Source organism: Centropristis striata, chromosome 10 (genome assembly GCF_030273125.1).
Source record: "Centropristis striata isolate RG_2023a ecotype Rhode Island chromosome 10, C.striata_1.0, whole genome shotgun sequence".
NCBI lineage: Eukaryota > Metazoa > Chordata > Actinopteri > Perciformes > Serranidae > Centropristis > Centropristis striata.
The window spans coordinates 26,426,030-26,449,927 of NC_081526.1; the positions used below are offsets into that span (position 1 = coordinate 26,426,030).

Below are 23,898 nucleotides of genomic sequence, written 5' to 3' on the forward strand. Positions count from 1 at the left end.
ACTTTAGTGTTTTAAGTCTTGCCTTCCTGACCTATTAATGTTAGTGCAGGAAATCTAAGTGAGTAAATCACTTTAATGTGTGGATGGACACAGTGACTTTAACACAGTAGATTGCATCATATTGTACAAGTATCTGTGTAATTGTCTCTGGCCTGGATTGTAAGAGGAAATGGTCATTTTCAGGTAGCAAGTAAAATGTTTTATGAGGTTGAGATATATGGCTGATACTGACTTGCAGGGGCAGTGCATTTTAACAAATATAGTGCATCAGCTATAAACCATGGGAACAATGGATTTACTTTCAGAATCAAGTGGCACTTGATCATCCCTCTATGAATTATGCTCATTATTATGCTTGATGAAACAAAATCTAGGATTCATTTATAGCAAAACTATCTTTGGATGTAAAATAATGAATTGATGATTATCAATTTTTTGGTTGAATTAATTTAAATCTGATATCTATTGCAATGTCCCTGGGGGGCTCCGCTGAACCAAATCAGCTTAACTGATTGTGAAGCCTTTATTATTGTCTTTTGCTCCCAACTATGCAGGCTCTTCTCATTCACTCATTGAGGTAAACCTACAAAAGCTGTTATGCTCTAATTTGTAGATGACCCATGTAACAGTGAGCAAAGGGGTGAATCTTAATACAGCCCATGCTGATGGTTGTTGTTGACCTCTAGCAGCTGCAGTAATTAGGATGGGAGGTAATGAGGAGGGCAGAGAGGGTCTGTTCAGGGTTGGCAGACTCAGACCTTGACCCAGAAGACCAGTGTTCATGTCACATTTGAAACTAAAAGTTAATGTTGTTTTTTGAAGTTAACATGTAAATTCACTTCCGTATGTAGAAACATGACATTCTACATCACCCATGTAACTGTGTCTGTAGTTACGTATGGAAGTAGTATTTCAAATCAAATCAAAATCAAATCAATCAAAATTACTTTATTTATCCCCAAGGGGAAATTCAGTTAGTCTGGTAGAATCTCTGTGAGAATGAGACAGTCTGAGATGTTTTGATTCAACCACGTTTCAGTAAAACACAAGAGACTACACTCACAGTATACTTTCTGAGTCTTCACCAGTATCTCCAGTTCATCAGTCTTGTTGGGCAGAGAGTTGACATTCCCCATAATGACGGACAGCAGAAAAGGCTTATATCTCCATTTCCGAGCCTTAACTTTTGCACCAGCATGGCAACCACGAAAACACCTCTTCAACTCAGCTGGAATAGTGTGATGGTGTCCTCCAGACTTGCTCCGTTTCAATGAAAAAAGCTCCTCTCTTGAATAAACTCTTCTCTCCACAGAAGTATCCATCAAAAATATTATAAAAATACATAAAAACTTCGCAAATTTGTGCAAAATCAGAGACCCACCAAACTATGCTGCTCCTCCATGAAGCGCACTCTGGAATATTCTCCTGAGCCCTGTTTTTTCCCTAACCTTAAACAAGTCTATTTCTACCTACACTTAACCGAGTAGCTCTGTTTCACAGTACTAACAACCCTGTTTCACAGTTGTAATTGGAACTGTCATATTTAGTTATGTATCATGAACCACTGTGGATAATAGATAATGATAGAAGCAAAGGAAATAAACAAAAATGCTGATTAACACTGATTAATAAAAGATAAAACACCTGCGGCACTTTCACAAGTTAGTCTGAATCAGAGGGAAATGTATACTTTTGGTTTGTTTTGAATTTAGTCTGGTTTTGTGTTCACAGTGCATACATTTCAGCTGACCAAATAAAAACAAAAAAATGGATTTTAGCTGTGTTAACCGCCCCGAGCTACCACAGGGTGACCAGGTTCCATGTGAAGCAAAGTTACTTTTAAAAAATAGATTTATATTAATAGAAATTAAAAAGCCAGTATCACCAAGGCAACTAGTTTTACCGAGCGAACTCTGAACGGCTGTGCTAAAAAGTGATACTCTTACAAAATTTCAATTAAACAAAATGAAACTTTTAGGCTTATAAAATCAATCATTAGAAGAAAAAAAAACTAGGAGCATGCATACCAAGTATTCCATTTATCTTTTTAATTAAGCACAGTGGGTAGTTTTTAATGACTTTCAACTATAAGCTTCTCTTTCGCACATCACACTCCTTCCTGCCTAATAAACATAACCATTTATTTGATAATAACATTAATTTTGCAGCATCTATATTTTCTTATAGTGCCTACTTGCTGAGTCCTGGGTGTCCTCATGTCTTAGCTCAGGTGTTCTGGCAGTTTCTATCGGATTCCTCCTTTAACTCACCATGCATTGAAAATGCTAGATCAGGGCTGTATTTGAACAGTGAATATGTTAGCTGAAAAAAGAATATCAATGAGGGCAGCTCTTTGAACCAATAGATGTGAGGGACAAAGATCAATACGTCAACTGTAATGTTTACCTTGACAAGAAGCTAATGCAAACAGATGCCTCCAATATGGAGAGCTACTTTAATGTTGCAAAAGAAAAAAAGGGTGCTCCTGTTGTATGTCTCCTGCAGTAATGCAATTGACAAATACAAGAAATCACAATTTACAGAACAAAGCAAAAAGACCTGTACCACGCACTTTACGAACGTGGTTAAGCAAGCATCTCATTCTTACAAAGTAGATCAAACACCATGTAAATTACTTTTGGTAGGAAGACAAAATGCATGATGGACATTTAGTGAATTTCTCTTTGGGCTCTCATTTAAATGGAAATTTGCCACTCAATGATGTGCAGAGGTGCATCAAAATGGAATATTAGATTGAATAAATCCCTGTGTTGTGGAAGGGCAAAAAAACCCTCCTCTCATTCTGTGTGAGAGACTAATGTCAGAGCCCATTACAGGTTGCTGAGCTTTCTGTGATCTGCAAATGATACCAGCCATGCTTAGCGGTGAATTGGTAATACCGTGTCTTGCCTTAATATCTCCCTGTTCAGCTCCTGTTTACTCCCTTAGCTGGCCGCTACCCCCTATTTAATATTCTCCTGAGCCAGACATGAGAGGAGAAGAGAAGACAATTTTCCGTCTGCTCTTTCATTTTACTCCACAATAAGCTTAGCTAAATCTACCTTGCTTCTCACCACAGTGCATAATATTTGACTGTTCTTTATAAAAGCACCACATGCATGCTTCCAATGACAGTGATGCTTCTCCGTCTCTTCACAACATCTAACGACATACTTCTGTTTGCATTCAGATTCCGCACATATTACGTGACATCAATCACACACACACACACACACACACACACACACACTCCATGGCTGCCTGTGTGTCTGAGCTTGACTTAAGCCCACTCTATCCTGCCTCTGTTCCCTTTGTTTGTTCAGTGTCCAGGCCTGTGAATGCCAGGCTCTGCGCTGGTGAAGAGCCCCCCTTGGCCGTCCAATACTGCTCCCTCCCTTGCCAGCACCACTGCCTGCTCTCCCAGTGGTCACCCTGGGGTGCCTGCCTGCATGACAACTGCAAAGAACCACAGGGGAAGAAAGGTATGATGGAGTTAATTGGATATATAAGAGAACATGCTTCGCCTTTTGAAGGATTTGCAGAGCCACATGTACATTTGGCAACAGTGTTATGTAAGTGTAGACAGTGGTCATAATAGAATTATATATGATGGGGAGTCCTGAGTAAGAACTTACATGGTCCAAGTCTTGTTTATAGATTTACATAAACAAACTGAGAGAATGTATGAATTACCCTTTATTTATACACGTGTGTATGATGCATCTCCAAGGGTGTCCAGCTGACTACTTTTGTTGAGATTTTGTAACAACTGAAATTGCCCCGCGTCATTTGTTACATCAGATAACGACAACAACTCAGGTCGCTAGTTGCTAAAATTAACCTCGTAAAATGCTCGGTTAGGATATGAGTTGTCGAGTTTCCTTTGGACAGAATCTTCTGCTCAAATCCAGATTAGACATCTGGTTTCACTTGCACCCCAACCACGTACATCAGTGCTCCTCTCCAGTAGGCACTCTGTCATCAAAATGACAACTTCAAAATATATCTGGTCAAACGGTCCTAGACCACCTCAGCAAGTGGTTTGAGTGATCCGATCTTATAGACTTAGACAGACTTCAGTTCAGTTATACATAAAAATATGCACATGGAACAAAATTCTTTTGCATTGGCTCACAGTGATTGTACTCTGGAATGTCCGATAAATAAAGCATTAATATAAAATATAAAACTGCTTGTGTCTTGGCCCCTGTTTTCACTTGTATTCAGGGCTGACCACCTGTAATCCAATTGCCCAAGATGCATTTTAAAACCAAGTGTAAACAGGCTCTAAAAGTGTTGTTTTAATTCAACAATTTTATTTTATTAAAAACATATTGAAATATAATAATACATATAAATATAATATTAAATTGTTGTATTTTATTAGATGCTATGATACTGGCACTTGCCACTGAAAACATCATATTGATCGAATCAGCAGTCACCCCTATAATGTATGGAACATGTTTACAAAACAAAGAATATTCTCTTTATTTTAGATAAAGATGGTAATGGAAGCTTTGCACATGTCATCTCCTGGCAGCAATGTCTGTTGCCATCATCCAGTTGGAGGCTTCCGACCACTGCTAGCACTAGTTATAATCAGCCAATTCATGTGCAAACTGGATAACACATGATAGCTGCTGTATCAAGATATAACAATCCTATAAAAAGTAGATCAGGATATTGTTTAAAATGCCAAAAAAATGTTCCAAGATGCATCATTCTTCCAACTGTCTTCAAAAGCAGAATTCTGAGAGTCATGCTTGACAGATGGACGGACAGAGGGATGGACACCAGCCATGCAAAAGATACGGATAGCTCACTAACAAGCTGATATGATTCAAAACTGAAACTGATAATTGCACAGATGGGCCAGTGGTGAAATCATAAGCACTCTGTCAAAAAACAATTAACTGTGGAGCTCCATTGCAGACACTGTAGCCATGTAGTACATTGACAATCAGCTGTTCTGCAATTGCCTGTAAAGCTGAGTACCAGCATTATGGTCAACAAGGGGCTTTACACAAACCTTGTTTAAAATATTTAGCACTGCAGCATCCTTTTTAATGTCTGAGCGATAGATTGTTCCATGCTTTAGCAACATAGAAAGTAAAAGAGGGAGAGAGATTGCAGCTGACAGAGGATAAGGGAGAGAATGATTGTCAGAGCAGGAGAGGGAGGCAGTTTATGTTTGAATTGTAAATTGTTTGTTGATAAGCGGCTGGCTGAGAGGAAGCGTGCTCTGGAAGAAGACAGTACGTGTATAAACCGCAGCAGACGAAAAGACAGAAAGAGAGCACACCTGTAGTTTAGCTCTCAGTCCCTGGGTGGGTGAGAGGAGTTACAGCAGATAAGATGCTTCCTGTCTTTGTGTGTACGCTTGTGTGTGTGTGTGTGTGTGTGTGTGTGTGTGTGTGTGAACTTGAGATGTGCTCAAGTATTCAGCGCGCTCGTGCTGTCTGAATGTTCTTGTCTTTTTCACAGGTGAACGCGTGTCATATCTGACTGCTTTAGAGAGACTACACATTGTGTGTGTAGCGTAGAGTGTGTGTTTCAGTCAGTGGAGGAGCTGTTAGTGTGTTAGCGCTGTGCTAAAAGGGCAGCGTGACCTCGTCCCTGCCATGAGTAAATGTGCATGAAAGCCCCCCGGGGAGAGACTGAAGTGTGGATTGTTCAGGTCAGTGCCCACACGCTCCAGCACTGGATCTCAATGGGATGAGCCAGCTCCTCTCACAGACAGTGTCATTAATATATTTCAAGAAGTGGAAAACACAGCATCTGCTGTTTCACACAGGGCTCCCTTGTGGCACGGCGTCTTTTGATGGCATTCATAAAGATCCACAGCCCACAGCGGATAGAGAATGAAACCAATAGAAAATCACTGGCAGTGAGCTCTGTTGTCTGCAATGAACAGTTATTGAGTAGTAGGGCATTGTTATGATCCTAGTAGCACGGCCGTGGTCCTTGGGCTGCAGAGAATTTCTTGCTCCTATTGAATGTACACTTAGCCTTTATGTTTCACAACATCAGAATAAAGTGTGATCCGTCTCTAACCGACAGGCCCGCGGGATCTGTGTTCAGGTAGGAGATGCTTCTCCTGCCCCTGCTTTGCTCCGTGGAAAATTACAAATTTAAATTGCCTCGCTATAGCTTTATGTGCTTTTCACATTTTTTCTTGTTATCTTGGCCTATCACATTTTGCAGCTATGTGGGGAAATGAATTGAACACAGGAGGTTGGCGGATAGAATTTAGTAATACTCAAAGTCACCGAGCTGGAGAGAGTGGTGTTACTGAACATCAGTGAAAATCACTGGATGGCCCTTGTTTCCCTGAAATAAACCTGGTATGACCAAGAAACCTTTCAATTATTAATATCCACGGGGGCATGCCCACGCCAAATTGTTTTTCGCGGTTTGGATGTGAGTAGCAGTAAGTGCTCTGGGCAATACAGCAATCGATCCACCGTCCCTTTGCTCTCGGAGAGCACACTCGAGCAGCACCGCTTGGATCTGGACTGGCTCCTCACACCAGCGGACGGTCAGGGAATGTTATTTGTACAGTGGGCATCCTGGGGTTAGACATTTCCACCTGTAGAGGAGAAGAATGAGGGGCCTTTCTGCCAAGTGTCAGAGCCACGGTAAAATAAGCACGGCTCCGAAAGAAAAGCGGCTGATGCTCAAGTGTCGATGCCATTTACTATGGGAGGCGCTGGAGCCTGGAAAAAGCATTTTTATCCTGCCATTTTTCATCTGCAAGAACATTTTTCTGTGTCATCAGGGAATTGGAAGAGCTCAGTAGCTGATAGAGACTGTAGATTAGAGCATGACGCGTCCACTCAGGAAGAACCTTTTCATGGAGAAATAGGCTCTTTATAAAATAATCCAGCTTTGAAAGAATCAGTGTTTTACAGTGGGGAATAGGAATTTATATATGGGCCAATTAGGCAATTGATTAGGTAACTGGCCTAATGATAATGATTGTGTCAAAATCATGTTATTGGACACTTTGCTAATTGCATATTCAAACCATATTTAGGGCCATTGATTGTTCTTGCATGTTAGATCTCACTGCATTGTGTCGATAAACACAAACTGCCTGGCCACTGGATTACACCTAGAATCTATCAAAATAAAACAAGCAGGAAATTCATTTTTAAATGAAGGGGGATGTGGTAACCCAGAGATGCCACAATGTGGGGAATCTATCCAGGCATTACCAGACAATTTATCTTTCTCCATATTTACCCCTCAAGTACATAGAAAAGTATTTTTCGGAAAGGAAAATAAAAGTCTATACAAATAGTTACTGCACCTGATTTGTTAACTGCTCACAGAGGAAATTGTGTCTGCACTTTTATATCAGTGTGTGTAAAATCAGTGGCACCTTTTTATAAGTCAAACCCAGCAGGAGAGAGACTATAACCAGGTCCAGTCAGATAAGTCAGTGCTGACTCTTATTGGAGTTCACACAATAAAAACTATTTAGTGGCAACGTTGGAACATTGAGGTAAATTGTACAATGCATGTAATGTCACGTTACAGGGGCTCACCACAAGACCAAAGTCCAAAGATCCAAACCATTTTTACATTATCACCTCCTGCTGCCATCCCCTCCTGCTTGAATGTCTATTCCTATATTAAGGGCTCACAGCTGCTCCATTGTAGTGTGATATGATTGAATTTGCCAATTAAAAACTTATTAAGAAGGCCTGTTTGATTTCTTTAATCTATTTAGTGCAATAATCCAGTCAAAGGACTCTAAGCATTTTAAGAACTACCAAAAGTCTCCCACATATTTCACTGATGTGTTTGTCGAGCTGACAACATCAAGCTGTTTTCAACTGATATTTCCTCACACATGGTCAGAACAAAAATGTATGATTGTATGGTGTAGTTGTTCTTTCCAACCCGTACTCCAACTACAGCATCAGTGAACACTTTCATTCCAACTATTGCTTTCCAGACATTTAACTGCAATGTCACCAGTAAGTTGGGCTGAGACCTTTGCACACACGTCAATCCCTTGTCTGCTGTAGTTTTTCTTCCAAATTCTTTGTCACTTAATAAAAAAAATCCTAAAAGAAACATCTATGCTCAGAGAGGAAGCCAAATATAAAACCACACTGACACATAGGAGACCAGATTTTATATTTTGTTATTACTTCAAACTGCAGATCTTTGCTGCCTATTTCTCAGGCTCCAATCCTTGCAATCACTGCTTTTCACATTCAGCACAAAGCTAGTATACTTTTCAATCATGACTTTCTTTTTTACTTTGCATCTGTGTTAAGGACTTTTTCCTGCACCTTAAGAGACATCAGCTGTGTGTCTTCTAGTCTTAGCGAGTACTGCGAGCTACTCATCTTCTTCCCATATCTGCAATTGCATTTTTTATTTTTAACAGCTTGAATCATCACCACGTTGGTCCTAATTTACACTATTACTGTCCGTGACCTAGATGGTCGCCGGTTTTAATCCCAGGACTGACCGGTCAAGGACTGAAGTGCCCTTGAGCAAGGCACCCAACCCCCCACTGCTCCCAGGGCAGAAACGTGATGCCCAATGCTCCTAAGCATGGTGTGTTCACTGTTGTGTAAAGGACTGGTTAAATGCAGAGGTACGGGTGCAAATCTTAATCTTAGTCTTCATATGCTGGTTATTCATTTTCTAGGAGTAATAAAGATAACCACTCACTATTGAATTTGAGCTGACAGGAGTTCATTTCGACCACTACAGAGTGCCAGTGTGAAGCCAGAACACCTCAGCAGGCAGCCCCCAATTTAGCAACAGAGAGCGCGGCAGCAGTAGGGTAAAGACAGGGAGACTCAGTAATTGGAGAGACAGGTGCCATTGTGGAATGCTTGCCAATGGCTGTAAAATAATCCCAATCACTCTCAACTCACCATTCTTTTTTTGCACCTTTCCTTTGCCGTGACATATGGCTCATTATCGCCCTCAACTCCCCTTGTCTCTTGGGAAATGGGATCCACGTGGAGATCTTTCTTATTTTTAGGTCCCCCACTCAGATTTTGTAATTGTGAATTTTAAGTAATAATGATGATCATAATTAAAATTTTTGCTGTTAAATTTCAATTCCAAATAAAAAAAGGGCCGATATAGGGTTTCAACTTATCGAAATTAACTAAATCGAACTCTTCACCACAGCCTTAGTGTGGTACATTGAAAAAATATTTCAGTTATATTACACTGACCATGTAGCCTTGGTTTCAAAAGATGATTATCTATCTATCTATACATATACTTTATACATATAGAGAGAGATAAAAATGTCCATGTGTTAATTGAAAATTGAATCAAAACATGACCTTAAGGTGTAAAGTGTAATTGAATCATAGATCTGGAGTTCTGAATCTGAATTGTGACACCCCTAGTCATAATTAACCAGTGCTAAAGTATGCATCCTTACTACTACACAATCTAATAATGAGCCTCACACAATTAAAGAAGCTAAAGAATGAAATGTAAAAGATTTGTGTAGTATTTTCCAACCCCTAATCATATCAGTGACAGGATCTTTGTGGATAGAGAACCAGGATGTGGTCATCATTTTCTGGCTGAGAAAAAAAGTGAACATCACAAATTCACAATAACCAGTTTGAAGGTCAAACCTGGCTATTTACCCTTCCCAAATTCTCTCTTTGGGTATACCAAAACCTTTATAGAAGTTTCAGAAATCTGCCATATATTGAACAACAAAAATACAAGGCCAAATCCCAGGAAAATGTCTTGATTTGCAATATAATACCTAATACTTTCAATGTGGAGAAAGGGGAAACAGATTCTGCATCTCACCGTGCACAGCTCCAGGTGCTTAATTAGTAGATCTAATTAATTCATTAATTATTTTCTGATATTCTTAGTTAAAAAGTGTGGAGCATTAACAGGTACATTTACAGCATTATTGCAAAATTCTCATTCAGTGCTAAAAAAAGGTGAGTAACTTGACAGGAATAACAAAACCACACCAGAAGCCAACCTCAGTTTAGGGTTGTGATACCGAAAGAGAACTAATCCTTTCTAACAAGTTCTGGTGTGAAAAGACCTGGCAGTGGGAAACAAAGGTTAAGTACACATAAACACCTCCCCCTCCTTTCTTTTTTGCACACTCCTATTTTAAATTAATCTCTATGGTATTGTTAATGAAAAACCTTAATAATTATCACAGGGATAACATCCAGTATACTGAATTATTGTGATATTGTGATTGGCTACGTGAGGATCTGTGCACTCTGTATGAAACAGCGTGCTTACTGTTGCCTTATTTATTTTTTGTACTGGAATATTGCTTATCTGACAAGCTTTTCCTGTTCCCTCCATCCCTCCCTTCCTTCCTTTTCTCTGTCAGGTTTCAGACAGAGGAGGCGAGAGGTATTGTGGGAGTCCAGCAGTCCTCCAGAGACCTGCCCTCATCTGGTGGAGTTCATCCCCTGTGAGGATCCCGCCTGCTACCTGTGGCAGGTCCAACAAGAAGAAAGATGCTTCCCCACTAAAAGCTCCTGTGGTCCTGGAACTGCAGCCCAGAATGTGACCTGCGTCAGCGCTGAAGGTAGATCAAGAATCAAACCCCTCACTCACACTGTGGAGCTTCTCTCAGTGGTTCAATTTGTCCTTCATGTTGCTTTGAAAGGAATATTTTTGACATTTCGGGAAATATACTTTCTTGCTGAGAGTTAGATAAGAAGATTGATACTACGGTAGAGCCGAATACTTGGAGTCAATGAGTACCATGAGTAAAAAGTCCATTTCTGTACTAGGTAGGTGTTTTCTGCCAATTTTTTCTTACTCTTGTGATCAAAAACATTCATCTTGAGCTAAATTCTGAGTAGAGTCAGTATATATATATATATATACATATTAGAGATACTGATGGCAGGTCATTTTTGAGGTGGAATGAAAAAAAAAATATATATATATAAAACATACCTTTTTTCTTTCTTAATCATAAAACTTCATTAAAATGAAATTAAAATATTGACCAATTTAGACAGCAAATAAGGATATTTATAATTTTCAAATTATTCCTGTGACAATTTATGAATGGCATAAAACAATATCATATTCTGAGTTTGCTGTACAACTCTGTGCCATTGTCCACATGTTCTGTAGTCAAATTATTGTGCTACAGACAGACAACATTGATCTCTGACTCTGTGTTCTCATTTAAATGTCAGCTGTGGTTATTCATCATTGATAAGTATTAGTAGGGGCTCATGTATTTAACAAAAATAACATTAAGACAGTGCTAACCACAAAGCCCAACTCTAATTAGACTAGATCTAAGTAGCAGTAAAATCCATCAAGGCCACAGCAGAGCCATCAGTGCTTCGGTCCAGACACGTAATGTTATCAGGAGCAATGTGATGCATGAACCACCAGGTATAATGTGATCCATTGTGTTCAGACATATCCTCACGTTGGGTGATAGGAACATCAGCGTTAACGAAGCATGCATTATTCATGAGGGTCCATCACAGAGTTTATGGGCACAGAAAACATCGGCCTGATTAAAAGTCAGAATCACAGCTTCCTACCAGGCATTAATTGCTCATCTCCATAGATTATAAACCTAATTGCACTCTTTTTTGCCTGTGTTTTATTATTCTGTCACAATGGATCATGTGTATGTTTATCAGGAAGGCAGTGGAGGGTCCAAACATATTAGCCAACAGGAGAGTTTAATGAGTTTTGACAGGACAACTAAGAATGCGATCTTTGGCGGGTTTGAGGCAAAAGGCTTATGAAATTATCTGCAGCGGATTTATTGTCGGAGAATGTTGACAAGTTGTTCACTGTTGCTTTCTTAATTGGCTTATCAGACTTTCTGTCCATTCACGCACGGTGAGTTGTTTTCACACAGTCACAGCAGCGTCAAGGCCAAGTTGTTAAGTGATGCAAAATCCTGTAAGAAGCTTGTGTTTTTTTTGTCTTTTACTACAAGCATCAAAAGTAAGACAGTATGACTCAGAATGTTACAGAAAATACTGTGTGTATGAAAAGCAGTTTAGGACATGGCAGGATAAATATATGTCTTTTATGCAATCACAGCTACTGCAGTGGAAGATTTAAAGTGGAGCTGAGCTGAACCGTAGACTGGACGTAGTCATTATAACGGAAGCCTTGAGACTGGCTGTTTAGTTTTCTCTGTCACAACTTTCTATCTTTTAGTCATTGCAGTCTCGTTTTTTTGCAACCAGCACATGCAGAGATTGGGAGCACGAATGTTGCAACATCAGCAGCTAACGTTAGTGTTAGCTTTCCTAGTCTTTTTAGCAAGAGGCGTCCTTGTTTAAATTGAACAGCCGACTCTTTAGAGTGTCTTTGAGTACAATCAAATATTTAAAAAAGACATGTTAAAGTGACCTGCATGTTAGATACTGTGAAAAGGTCAAAGTTCTGAAACAGAATCACACAGTAAGTCCAAATAGGACCATAATCTACAAAACAAACATAATACTGTTTTGGGGGAGACTTGAAACTAGCGATTGAGACCCTAAACTCATTCGGAATAGTTTACTGAGGAAATAAAGCAGCAGAAAAGTGGGGTAATTTTCCTGTTGACTTTCAGACAATCAGACTTCTCTTTGCAACTGTTGTGACTATGTATCTTTTTACATCGTTGTGGTTTCCTGAAAAATAACTTGCTTTACATACAAAGCAAACCGAGACATGATGCATTTTGTATTTTGACTTTATATTTTTGTTAATGGCTCTGACAAGAGATCATTTTAATAAGAAAATATGTCTGGCAGTTTGGAGATCCTTCATTCAATGATTTGACACTGCTAATGGTGTCGTTTTTTTAAATTCAAATAGAATGCACCTTCTACATGCTCATTATACCTAATGAAACCAACACCAAGTATTATTCTACAACCACATATTGCGGTGTTTCTTTTTTAAGAGGTCAGCAGTAGACGGGTGGAAAAAAAATAGATGAATAGATGGACAAAATTAGTTCTGTTTATATGATTATTTTTTCCCTCAGTGACCCTCTTTGATCATGGTCAAGTTTTTCTCCAGATAGAATATGTTTTCCGTTACTTTCCTCCTATGCTTGACATAGAAATTATGTAGACCTTGGAGAAAACAGCTGCTAATTGCCAGTCTGTCTGCACATTGAGAGTCGACACATCCAGGCTCTCCTTTTTAGCTGTTACACAAATACAGATGATGGACATTTTGTCATTTCAGTGCTGAAATGTACAAAATGTACGAAGACAGAAATGCTTCTCCCCCGGTAAATGCTCAAGGTTTAGTCAGTGAGAAAAGACTCAGAATTTATTGTATTTCAAGTCTTTTAAAGTAATGATTTATAGAAAGCTGCAACAACATCTCCAGACAAAAGATACATATATATAGGCATACAAAGATATAAAGAACTCATTTCATACACAATTGAAATAAGATCTCACAGAGTATTACCTTCGTTGTGACCTGGCCTGCTCCTGCTTTTCTTTCATCTGAAGCCCCTCAAGGTGAATACAGAGTATAAAAAGCCTACCTGACTATGCGGGCCACTTAGCATTATTACTGACACACTCCTTATACTCTTTACAGATTCAATGTACAGTAAATCACAACAACTCCACTTATTAAACTCAGCTCTTGGTAGTGCAGTGGGTGAAGTGTTGAAGAGTCCTCACGAGAAGCATACACAGTGATGGTCATTTATTCAGACAGCTTATATTGGCATTTGTCAATTCATGTCGCTGTGTTAAGCCATTAAATGCACAGTATATTGCATTAGATTTACATTATATTGCAATTAATCCAAAAATGCAAAAGAACTGACTTGTCTCTGTCAGTATATATTCTACTTATTTTTCCGTTCCATGTACATTTAAATTTCCCAATTATTTCAAATTGAATGGGTCATTTGCTTCAGATCATCTCACACATTAACTTTGTCACACACAATTTAGAAGAATATTGCATAAACGTTTAAGAAAATGTTCAGAGGAGCATGAATAGTCAGTGCGTTATATATAATGCTCATGGAAGTTAAATGAAATAGAAATTTCAGATAATCTCAGTTAAAGTATGGAGCATTGACAGTTACAATTATAATGATCATGATATAGATGATGCAATAATTAGAGTCCTATAATTACTAATTCACCAATTTCCAGCATGTATTAGGATTTAGGGTAAATATAGAACTGTAAGGTAAATTATATATTGTAAATTATAAATCACCTCTCATCCCTAATATTCTTTTTTCTACATCTTCAATCAAAGTAGGTTCGATAATAAAATAAACAGTGATGTGAAGGAATCCACTAAAAGAGTATGTTAATTAAACATCCTCATGTTCTTGTGCACAGTGAACTGAATGCATCATTTTGCAAAGAATGAACCTGAGCACCGTTTACTTCTGCAACAGTTAACGATGCTCACATACCTTTGATTGACAGCACCCGGCATGCCAGTGTTGCGTTGAAGTTCGTTGCCCCATCCAATAGTGTTTCCCTTCCATAGTTTCCTCCTGGTAAAATGATCACCAGTGTTACAGTTTATCAAGTGACCATATTAGGTAGTGTCTGAGAAACCATGTCAGAACGTATGCCCCCACATGGGGGCACATTCAAATTGAAGCATTAAAAAACAGTACATTTTAGTACTTTTTTTGGGGACTGTGAATTAAAGACTGATCCTAAATTATGAACCATGTTTGTGAATTAATGCATTTCAATTCTTGCGAACTGAACTTTGAGCTAGCTCTTGTGTAGGGTGAACTTCCAAAACACTGGAAATAAACATCTTGCTACATTTTTGGGGTTGTGTGGTGTGATTTCTATGAAGAGCTGCCAGTGATATTTTACAGTATTTTACAGTGCTGTGGACAGAGCAGTAGGGTTCTGGAGCTGCTGTGGCAGAATGTTTAGACTGACTGTGGAGAGTACACAGCCATTGTTGACTTGGTTTCAATCATTTTCACTTTGTGGTGCTGAAAATATTTGACATGTTGAGACAGGTGGAGAATAAAGAAGGAGTGATACAAGTAACATACAATAAACAATGAGCATCTCTGATATTCGTGGAAGCTCAGATCTTTCAATTGTTGCAGCTTACCTTTTAATTATACAAATAAATGACCCTCCCCAGTCACCTGAAAAATGTATTGACATTGTGATACTACATCCCAGAGATACATTGATATAAAACATTTTAGGCACCCTTTAGCTTTAGCATGGGGTTAAGTGGTTAAGTGCCACCGTCCATGACAGGATGATTTAATTGGTCAAACACAGGACTTTTACCCAGTAGAGCGCTGTTTGTGTCCCATGTGCAGCAAAAAGTCATCATAGAGTTATTTGAACTTAACCGTTAAGTGGTGGACTGTAATTAATTATTCTGTAGTCATTTCATTTTACTTAATATATTTGATAAAATGTAATAAATAGAAATGTGTCCTTGATTTTGAGGCAGTTGTTTAAGTAACTTTAATATAAAAATGTTTGAGATAGAATCTACTTATTTTGACCACATTAAATATAATCTTTATGTGTATGTAATTCTAAATCAAGAGAATTTTGAATGAATCCAACATAATAGAATTAGTCAGTTTTTAATTGACAGGCACTTCCTGTTAAGTTGTTATTAACTCAACTTGTAACGTAGTTAGATTTAATAAATAAAATTGCCTTGCAATCTGTTGCCTTAATTTTATCGAGTAGCTATTGTTCATCTTTTTTTACAGTGTGTCATGTAATCTGCTGATTTTAGCCCAAACCACTCTTTTTATCCTAAACCTAACCAAACGGCTTTGTTTAAAACATTACAAATGTGTATCATGAAATGACCATCACAGTCACATGCTTAAAGTTGTTTAGATAATACAGTCATGTATATAATTTTAAGAATCATTGGTAAGGAACATCCTTTGTGGTTTAGGTACGAGGAAATGATGATAAAAACCTGATTTGATTTGAGCTCTCTGGGTTCATCAAACCTCATCATGTTTGAGTTGGAGTTCAGAGTTGGATGAAAAGTAAATAGATAATTAATTGATAATTTATGATGTGTGAGAGTGCTGATTGGCTCTGAAATGATGAGTGTGTGATATGGCAGTTTCTTTTAACACCGAAGCTTAGCATTTTTTCCCTGCCCTCACTTCATGAATGTGTGATGTGATGTGTCTTACAATCAAAACTGTTGAAACTAAAAGAATGTTTTCTCCTGATCTTTGCTTGTTCCATTTCACTGTTATTGTATCTACTTAGATTTATTTGAATTCAGTTATTGTTTTACAACAATCTGATATCTCTCTCTTCTCAACATTCAATTTATTCTCTCACATTGATTCATCATTCAAAAAGGTTTTTGTTGTTTTTAAATAATGGACCTTTCCATATTTCATAGAAGAAATAACTGTAATTGTATACAATGCAGCTGGATTTGCTATGGATAATTCTCTCTTCATGATCATTTTATTTGTCTGTTAACTTGACTGAGTGACATAAGGCAGGTCTTATGGTGACAGCAGAGGTTGTTATATCCAATTAGGATGACGCCACGTGTCTTATCATAACCACATTATGTGCAACTTTGAAAAACACAATTATCATCCTTGCAATAATAATAATAATAATAATAATAATACCTTTTATTTGTAATGCACTTTACATTAGAGGAAATCTCAGTGCTACAGGTTAAAAGCATAACAGTCTAATTATAAAAAGGAAAAAAACAGGATAAAAAGGAAAAAAACAGCTAAAAACAGAAGAAAAATTATACATACATACATACATGCATAATCTAAAAACCATCTAGATGGGAGGAACCAAAGGTTTTGCTAAAAAGGAAAGTTTTTAGTCCTTTTTTAAGTGTCTATGGGCTGTGGGTCCCTCCGGGTGTCAGGAAGGGCGTTCTACAGCCGTGGGGCAGCAGCACAGAAAGCCTGTCTGTCTCCCATGGTGCTGAGTCTGGTTCTGGGGATGTGGAGGCGGTTTGAGTGGGTGGATTGGAGGGAGCTTGTTGTGTTTTGTGGGGTGAGTAGTTCTTTGAGATATGAGTGGGCATTTCCGTACATGCATTGATGATTGAGGAGGGAAACCTTATATAGAGTTCTGGATGTATTGAAGCCTCTGCAGACTCTTGCTAGGGATCCCGATGAGAAGTGCATTACAGTAATCCAGTCTGGAGGAGATGAAGGCGTGGACCAGCTTTTCAGCATCTGGGAGGGAGAGAATGGGGGGGAGTCTGGCAATGTTACGAAGGTGAAAAAAGGCGGTCTTGCAGAGGTGATTGATGTGTGACTCAAAGGTGAGTTGAGGGTCCATTTTTACTCCAAGGTTGGTAATTGAGGAGGAAGAGAGGGGAACGTTGTGGCCAGAGAAAGTGATGCTTGTTATGAATGATGACTTGGTCTGATGAGGAGTGCCGATCATAATGGTTTCTGTTTTTGAGCTGTTGAGTTAAAGGAAGTTATGCTCCATCCACGCCTTTATCTCTTCCAGACAGGTAATGTTAGCGACATGAACAAGAAGTTACTTGCAGCAGTTTTAAACTGGAGGGAAGTACTTCTTTAATTGTTGCAAACTCAGTCAAAATAATACAGCGTCATACAGGAAGGCTAATGGACACTTCTTGTATTACACTATCACTTTATTGGGCTGTAAACTACGGCAAAGTAAAAAAGTGCTGTGTTAGCCTAACCCACTGGCTTTTTGCCCCAGGCTTGGTAAAGTTGTTTTGACAGCTCCCACAGCTCCCACTCTCTGCACAGCCACCGCTCACGCCAGAGTAGTCAGTCCCATTTCCCAAACTAACCGCCAACCACAGGCCACGCTGACTCAAACATTCTGGGTGCACCGGTGATTGACAGCTGACACACCAGATTGAATCTCTGATAGATGCACGTTGGCTGACATTTCTGAGCCCAGCAACAATAACTCCACAGTGTGGTTACCAGCAGCCTCAACTGCCTCTTTTCAACCGGTCAAAAATATTCAGCCCGAAACCTGGCTGTGAGACTGTCGCAAATAATGGAATTCCAGAGTTACATGATTGACAGGCGAATACAGCAAAAACATTAATTAGTGACCCAGGCTAGTTTGTCAGGGCCCACTTTGATGTTCACAGTGATTTTGTCCAATTTGCCTTGTTGCTTTTGCCCGCCAGCTTTGTCTTAAAAGCTGCCCGCGCAGAGTGGATGTGATTATTAACTTTTAAGCAAAGGCGAGGACTTGTCGTTTTTTTTTTCTACATTTACCTGAATAATAACAATGAAGAAGATTAATTGGTGGGTGGGCGAGCAGAATAGAAATCATGTTGAAATTGCATGCAGGAGGCAGTGGTATTATATCTGAGTAAGAGCCCCAACTACAGATCCCTGTATTAATAATGCAAAAGGACCCCTAGGGCAGTCATCTATTTGCAGAGCACCCCCCCCCCCCCACACACACACACACACGTAGTCTCACACATACATACTCACACATACACACATACACAAGTTGTATATTTGGATTCATGTTATCATACCATTTTTTCTTTAGGCAGTGTTTCCAGGCAAAGCGTTGCGAGTCTGTTAGTTTTGTTTGCTAACTTATTGATTAGTCCTTTGTGATTTTCAAGCAGAACAATTGTTTGATAATTACTGATTTTCCACTGTTGGAAATAATACATCTAAACAATTAAAATAATATGCCTAGAGCACAAAGAAATCTGCTGTGTTTTACATACATTATATACTTGCACATTCCTCTGTACATTTGTCGGGAAATCTGAATGTTTTAACTGCAAATGTGTCTTAATAGCCTAATTTATTTTTGTAAAGATGATAGGGTTAACTGAACATAGGATCTATTTGTGTTCTGACAGTTTTATAAAGCCTCAGTATGTGAGAGTAATGAGTGACAGTGGCTTCCCAGGTGGGTGAAAGAATACTAACCAATGAAGCTATTGTTTAGTAGACTGCTATTGTTTAGTAGACTACTATTGTTTCGTACTGCATGCACACTTGTAATGAAAATAATTGAAATGGAATTTAATTTGCAGCCCATGTAGTGTATAGTGCATTCTATTATTGAAAAATAGGACTTGATGTTTCCTGAAGTGTCAGCATGAGGTACAGAGTACATATTGGCACATGCTATTTTCCAATGTACTAAAATGTCATTGCATTTTTTCTTTTTTCTGTTTTGTTAATGTCTCTGTGTGTAAGCCATATTGTTGTTGTTGTTTTTAACAAATGTGTGTTTTTTAGAGGTATTTTACTCTATGGTTTGTTTTGGGTTGGGCCATGAAATGTTTTCTGAACTGTTATTGTGTTTCTTATTTTGTTTTATGGCATTGTGCTGTATACTTCAGGGCCACAGCACTGTGCTGTTGAATGACATTGATTTGACAGTTTGAATGTTGTAAACAAAAGGGAATGCTACCTTTACAAACCTTTTCATGGATTAACAATGTGCAATGTGTAATTGTTGAAAGGTTGCTATAGGTATTATTATATAATAAAATATACAGTAAGGCTAAAACTTTGACTATTTTGGGCTGAAAACAATCTCTGTAGTAACTAATACAAATAATAAATGTTTCCTTAAGTTAAGTAAAACTTTCTTCTTGGCAGTTTCCATTTAAAGTTTTTAAACATTATCTTGCTGTATCTCATTGTCCATTTTCAAACTCCAAGTGCAAAATAAGTCTCTCATCTCCACAACAGTTAAAGTGAAATCACATAGATGGTAAAGATTCGATGCTCAGTGTCTGTCCCTCTGAGTGTGAGTCCTAGAGCTTGAGTTAAAGAATATATCGTCCTTCCGGTCTTTCATTTTATGCTCACTTTGTATAAAGCAGAGAAGCCTGAAATAATTACCTGGATAGGTGCCATGCTGGGCTAAGACAATATACTTATCACAGCTTAAAATTCCACTGCCAGTTCAAAACAATTATGTAAAGTATCTGTACACTTCCTATTCAAGTGCTGCAGCCTCCAGATCTTTGCTCTGTGGATGCAGTTGGAGATATGTAATTATGAATATTATTCTTAGTCGCCCAGAAGTAATTTTCTTTTTCTATTTTTTTTAAGTTTAAAAGTAAATTTACTATACTTTTAACATTAACTTCATCATAATCCCATGCATGTCCTTGCTGTGGGTGAAAAAGTATCACTTCCACAATATCCAACAGTCTGATAACAACAATTGGCTAAGAGTTTATCAGCAATTAAGTACGAGTATGGGCGGTAGGGGCCTGCTCTACCGCCGACTAGGTGCAGTAGGTTGTTATGAGGTTAATAAATGGGCTGCTATATTAATGTGTACTCTATTGCCTGTAGTAATTATAAACAAAGGTGAAAGTGACGCTACAGAGTGTGAAAGCAAAGGAACATAGTATAAAGCATGAAAAGATGCAATTTTGGTCGATGGATGTGTCAAACAATCCCACTTTCAGCCAGGAGACCGGCATTTGTTGCCGTGTGAAAGCAAAACACGAACACTGAAAATTGGTCTATCACATTTTTACATAACCAAGGTATCTGTGACTTCAAGTATTAACATTGTCCTCCTAACTACTTCACTTTTGGCATTTGCTTGCATTTATTTTACTTTTTCAACTATGTTTTTTATAATGCCTAACCAGGACCTTTTTTGCCCCAACTTAAGAGAAGTCTTTGTGTAGTCTAAATCAAACCAGTGTGTGGCATTTTTGTTGCCTAAACCCTAAGGAAACTGAAAGTAATGAAAAGTAATGACCGGGCTGATAACAACATACTGGACCGACTAGAAGGTGAAGCAGGCCATTGAATGGGCTGATAACAACTTACATAAGGGTATAGTATGTTTTGTGTTTTTATGTTTTTATTAAAGGATCCCCATTAGCTTGTGCCGTGGCATTTCGCTAGTCTTCCTGGGGTCCACATTCCAACAAGTAATACTCAACAGTCCTACAACAACTTTAACAGTAAAAATACATTCCAAAATACATTAGAAAAGTGCAGCACAAAAGTTCATTACAAAATGCAGCACAAATTTAAAAGACAGTCTGTAGAATCAAACCATTGAATTATAGACATTTGGATTAAATGTTTAGGAATAATTGGTCAAATGCATTTGATCAGAAAACGAATAAAATACAAAAAAAACAAAACAAAACAATACAGGTTTAACCAGTATCATTGATTGTAATGATACTGGTTAAAGCTGTATTGTTTTGTTTTGTTTTTGCTGCACTTTTCTAATGTATTTTGGAATGTATTTTTACTGTATAGTAGGCCTCTACTTGCCCATATGTATGGGACGGTAGGCACTTATAAACACCCATTCCATAGTGTGATAACATCAAGATTAGGTATCCACCAAATGCATAAGAAGTTTATTTTGTTTGCTTAAACTACAAAAACCCCTCATCTCATGTCCACTTGTCTAATACAAAGAATAATACATTGCATGCTGTATAGCAGCCTGTGGGACTAAACTAAGTCCTCAAGAAGACTAACATCTCCTGCTGTATACTCAAAAGCTACTTTGATGGCTTGAGATTTCTGAACCTTTGACTTTATGGACGAAGGGTTTTCAATAGCCCTCGGGAGTCTTTCACATCTATCTGATGAGGCGATACCTGCGTTTGCTCCCTCCACTGCCCTCCTCTGCATCAAGAGGATTCGCTCAGAGAAGAAAAAAAAAAGACAAATTGATGACAAATCTGCCCTGGGGTTGTTATTGTTAAACTATATTCCATGATGTACTGGCAGAGTTCAACCAAGTTAATGATACTGCTGTGTGCAAGTGTAGATCCAAAAACAATGCTTCGGCTGCTGCTGGCATTGTTTTGACACCAGGATGGCATCCCTGTTTCTGAAATTGATCTCTGACTCTCTCTTGGACAGAGAGACCTTCAAGAAATCTGCCGCACTCTGCTTACTCTGGGCAGGGTCCAACTGAAAAAATATGAGTGTTTTTTTTTTCCAGCTAGAATATTTTTCACTAATTTCAGTGTTTAATCACAATAAGAGAGTCATTATCATGGGAGTACAGTAAGGAGAAAAGGCTCTGTCTTTCCTGTAGCTGTTTCACCCCTGAAAGAAGAGTAACTGGGAGTTCTGATAAATATTTCATAGCATGACTGTGAGATGAAGGCTAAAGGATAGCTTTTAAAACTAGCTCAGAATACCAATTGGATGGCCTTATAATTAAAATGAAATTCTATTTGTGTTTGACATATTTTTTTACTGAAGAGGAATGTGAGCTTAAGTTTGGTGCGAATAAAAGGAAATGTTCCTCCCAAAGGATCCAACATTCTTTGTGTTTGCAAAGTTTGCTCAAATACAAATGACAATTATGTTTTCATGACTACAATTTTTTTTGTTACCATTTTCATTGACGTAAGCCTCTTATGCATGTGCATTACCACATGTTCATATTCACAGTGTGTCTAGTTTAGGCCTGAATGTGTTAACACCTGGCGTCAACATGCATCAACGGTGTCGACAATGAGATCCCATCGTGATCGATTTCCATGTCACACCTGCACACCTTATCAGAACCACACGTCCCTCTCTAACCTGACAGAAAGTGGTAAACAACTGAAACACTAGACAAGCAGAGCATGTCAAAGTAGCTGTACTCTAGTTGTGAACTGCATTTATACATCCTCGTGGTGTGATCAGAATGGAAACCTGCTCACTCTCGAGGTAGTTTGCGTATTTGGATCACAAACAATCAGTCTTCAGTTCTTAGGCAGAACTGCCTAAAGTTTTAATCATAGTAATTCTTGTTATAATGTTATACTTTCTCTGTTCTTGTCAAATACAGTATGACATTTATTGGCTCTTTTCATGATTTAAGTTGAACCCTTAAAGCTTACGTCTCCATTTCAGTTTTCTTGTCTAACCTTGCCTTTCCCAGGAGACGATGTGCCCATCACCCACTGCATGGATGACCCTCCCCCCACAGAAGTGGCCTGCGAGGTGGCCTGTCCTGCAGACTGCGTGGTCGGGCCCTGGTCTTCCTGGTCACCATGCTCACACAGCTGTGCCACAAAAACAGCAGAGGGTCGACAGAGCCGCACTCGCACTGTGTTGGCCATCCCGGGGAAAGGTAATGCAATGTTCCCTCAGGATTCATTGAATGTTTTCCCACCTGCTGTTTATGAATCTTTATTTACTGTCGGGGTGCTTTTGTGCAGAACTTCCCAGATATCAGATTTCCATCTAACAAACTGTCAAAACTAGGATGTTTTCTTTTCCACTGATTCTTCTTTGATGAGCGGTGGCTTTTTGTAGCAGGCGTTGCTGGAACACTTTAGATTACAGTTGTCATCAAGTGTGTAATTTTGTTACACACAGGGTGCCGACTAAATACTAAGCAGTATGAACACAGAAAATTATGTACAAGGGAATACGACAAGAGGCTTGGAGGACAGAAATAAATTTGACTGTAAGTGCAGTGTTGTAGTTCTCAGGTACATATTAAATATTTATAATACTTTTACTGGGTTTGGGGAAACATATTGGCAATACTCATTTATGGAAAATGTACAAAGCAGGTTTCACATTGAGCATTAAAGTTTATTTATAGGTCTTAGCTAGTCTTACTGTATGTGACCAGTTGAAGGAAGCATTTTGTGCTTCCAAAGTGAACTGCAGGAAATCTGATAAATTGAATCTGATGATGGTGCCAGTGGCTACATTAGCTGCTATGAGCATAACACACCTGAATCTCCAACTGAACTGTTGGTCAAGTTGCATGATGAGTAATGTAGGTGCCACATTTTGGCAGGAGTGCAATCCTATTTTGGTGGTATTTAATTACAATGTATTGCAAAAACTGCTGTGGTACAGTAAATATATTAAAGGTACATGATTTTAATATTGTCACTGGGAATCAAAACAGAGAAAGCTGTGGAACTTTGGCTGTTATTCCAGTA

At 38.5% G+C, this 23,898-nt stretch overlaps 1 protein-coding gene across 1 annotated transcript in view; it reads left to right on the plus strand.

Moving 5' to 3' along the window:
- The window catches only part of thsd7ba (thrombospondin, type I, domain containing 7Ba), a 195,366-nt gene that overhangs the window by 99,423 nt on the left and 72,045 nt on the right, over positions 1-23,898 (plus strand). The window contains exons 9-11 of the mRNA XM_059342920.1: positions 3,324-3,482; positions 10,370-10,570; positions 22,878-23,069. Of these exons, the coding sequence (XP_059198903.1) occupies positions 3,324-3,482; positions 10,370-10,570; positions 22,878-23,069 (552 nt within the window). The remainder of the gene's footprint in view (positions 1-3,323; positions 3,483-10,369; positions 10,571-22,877; positions 23,070-23,898) is intronic.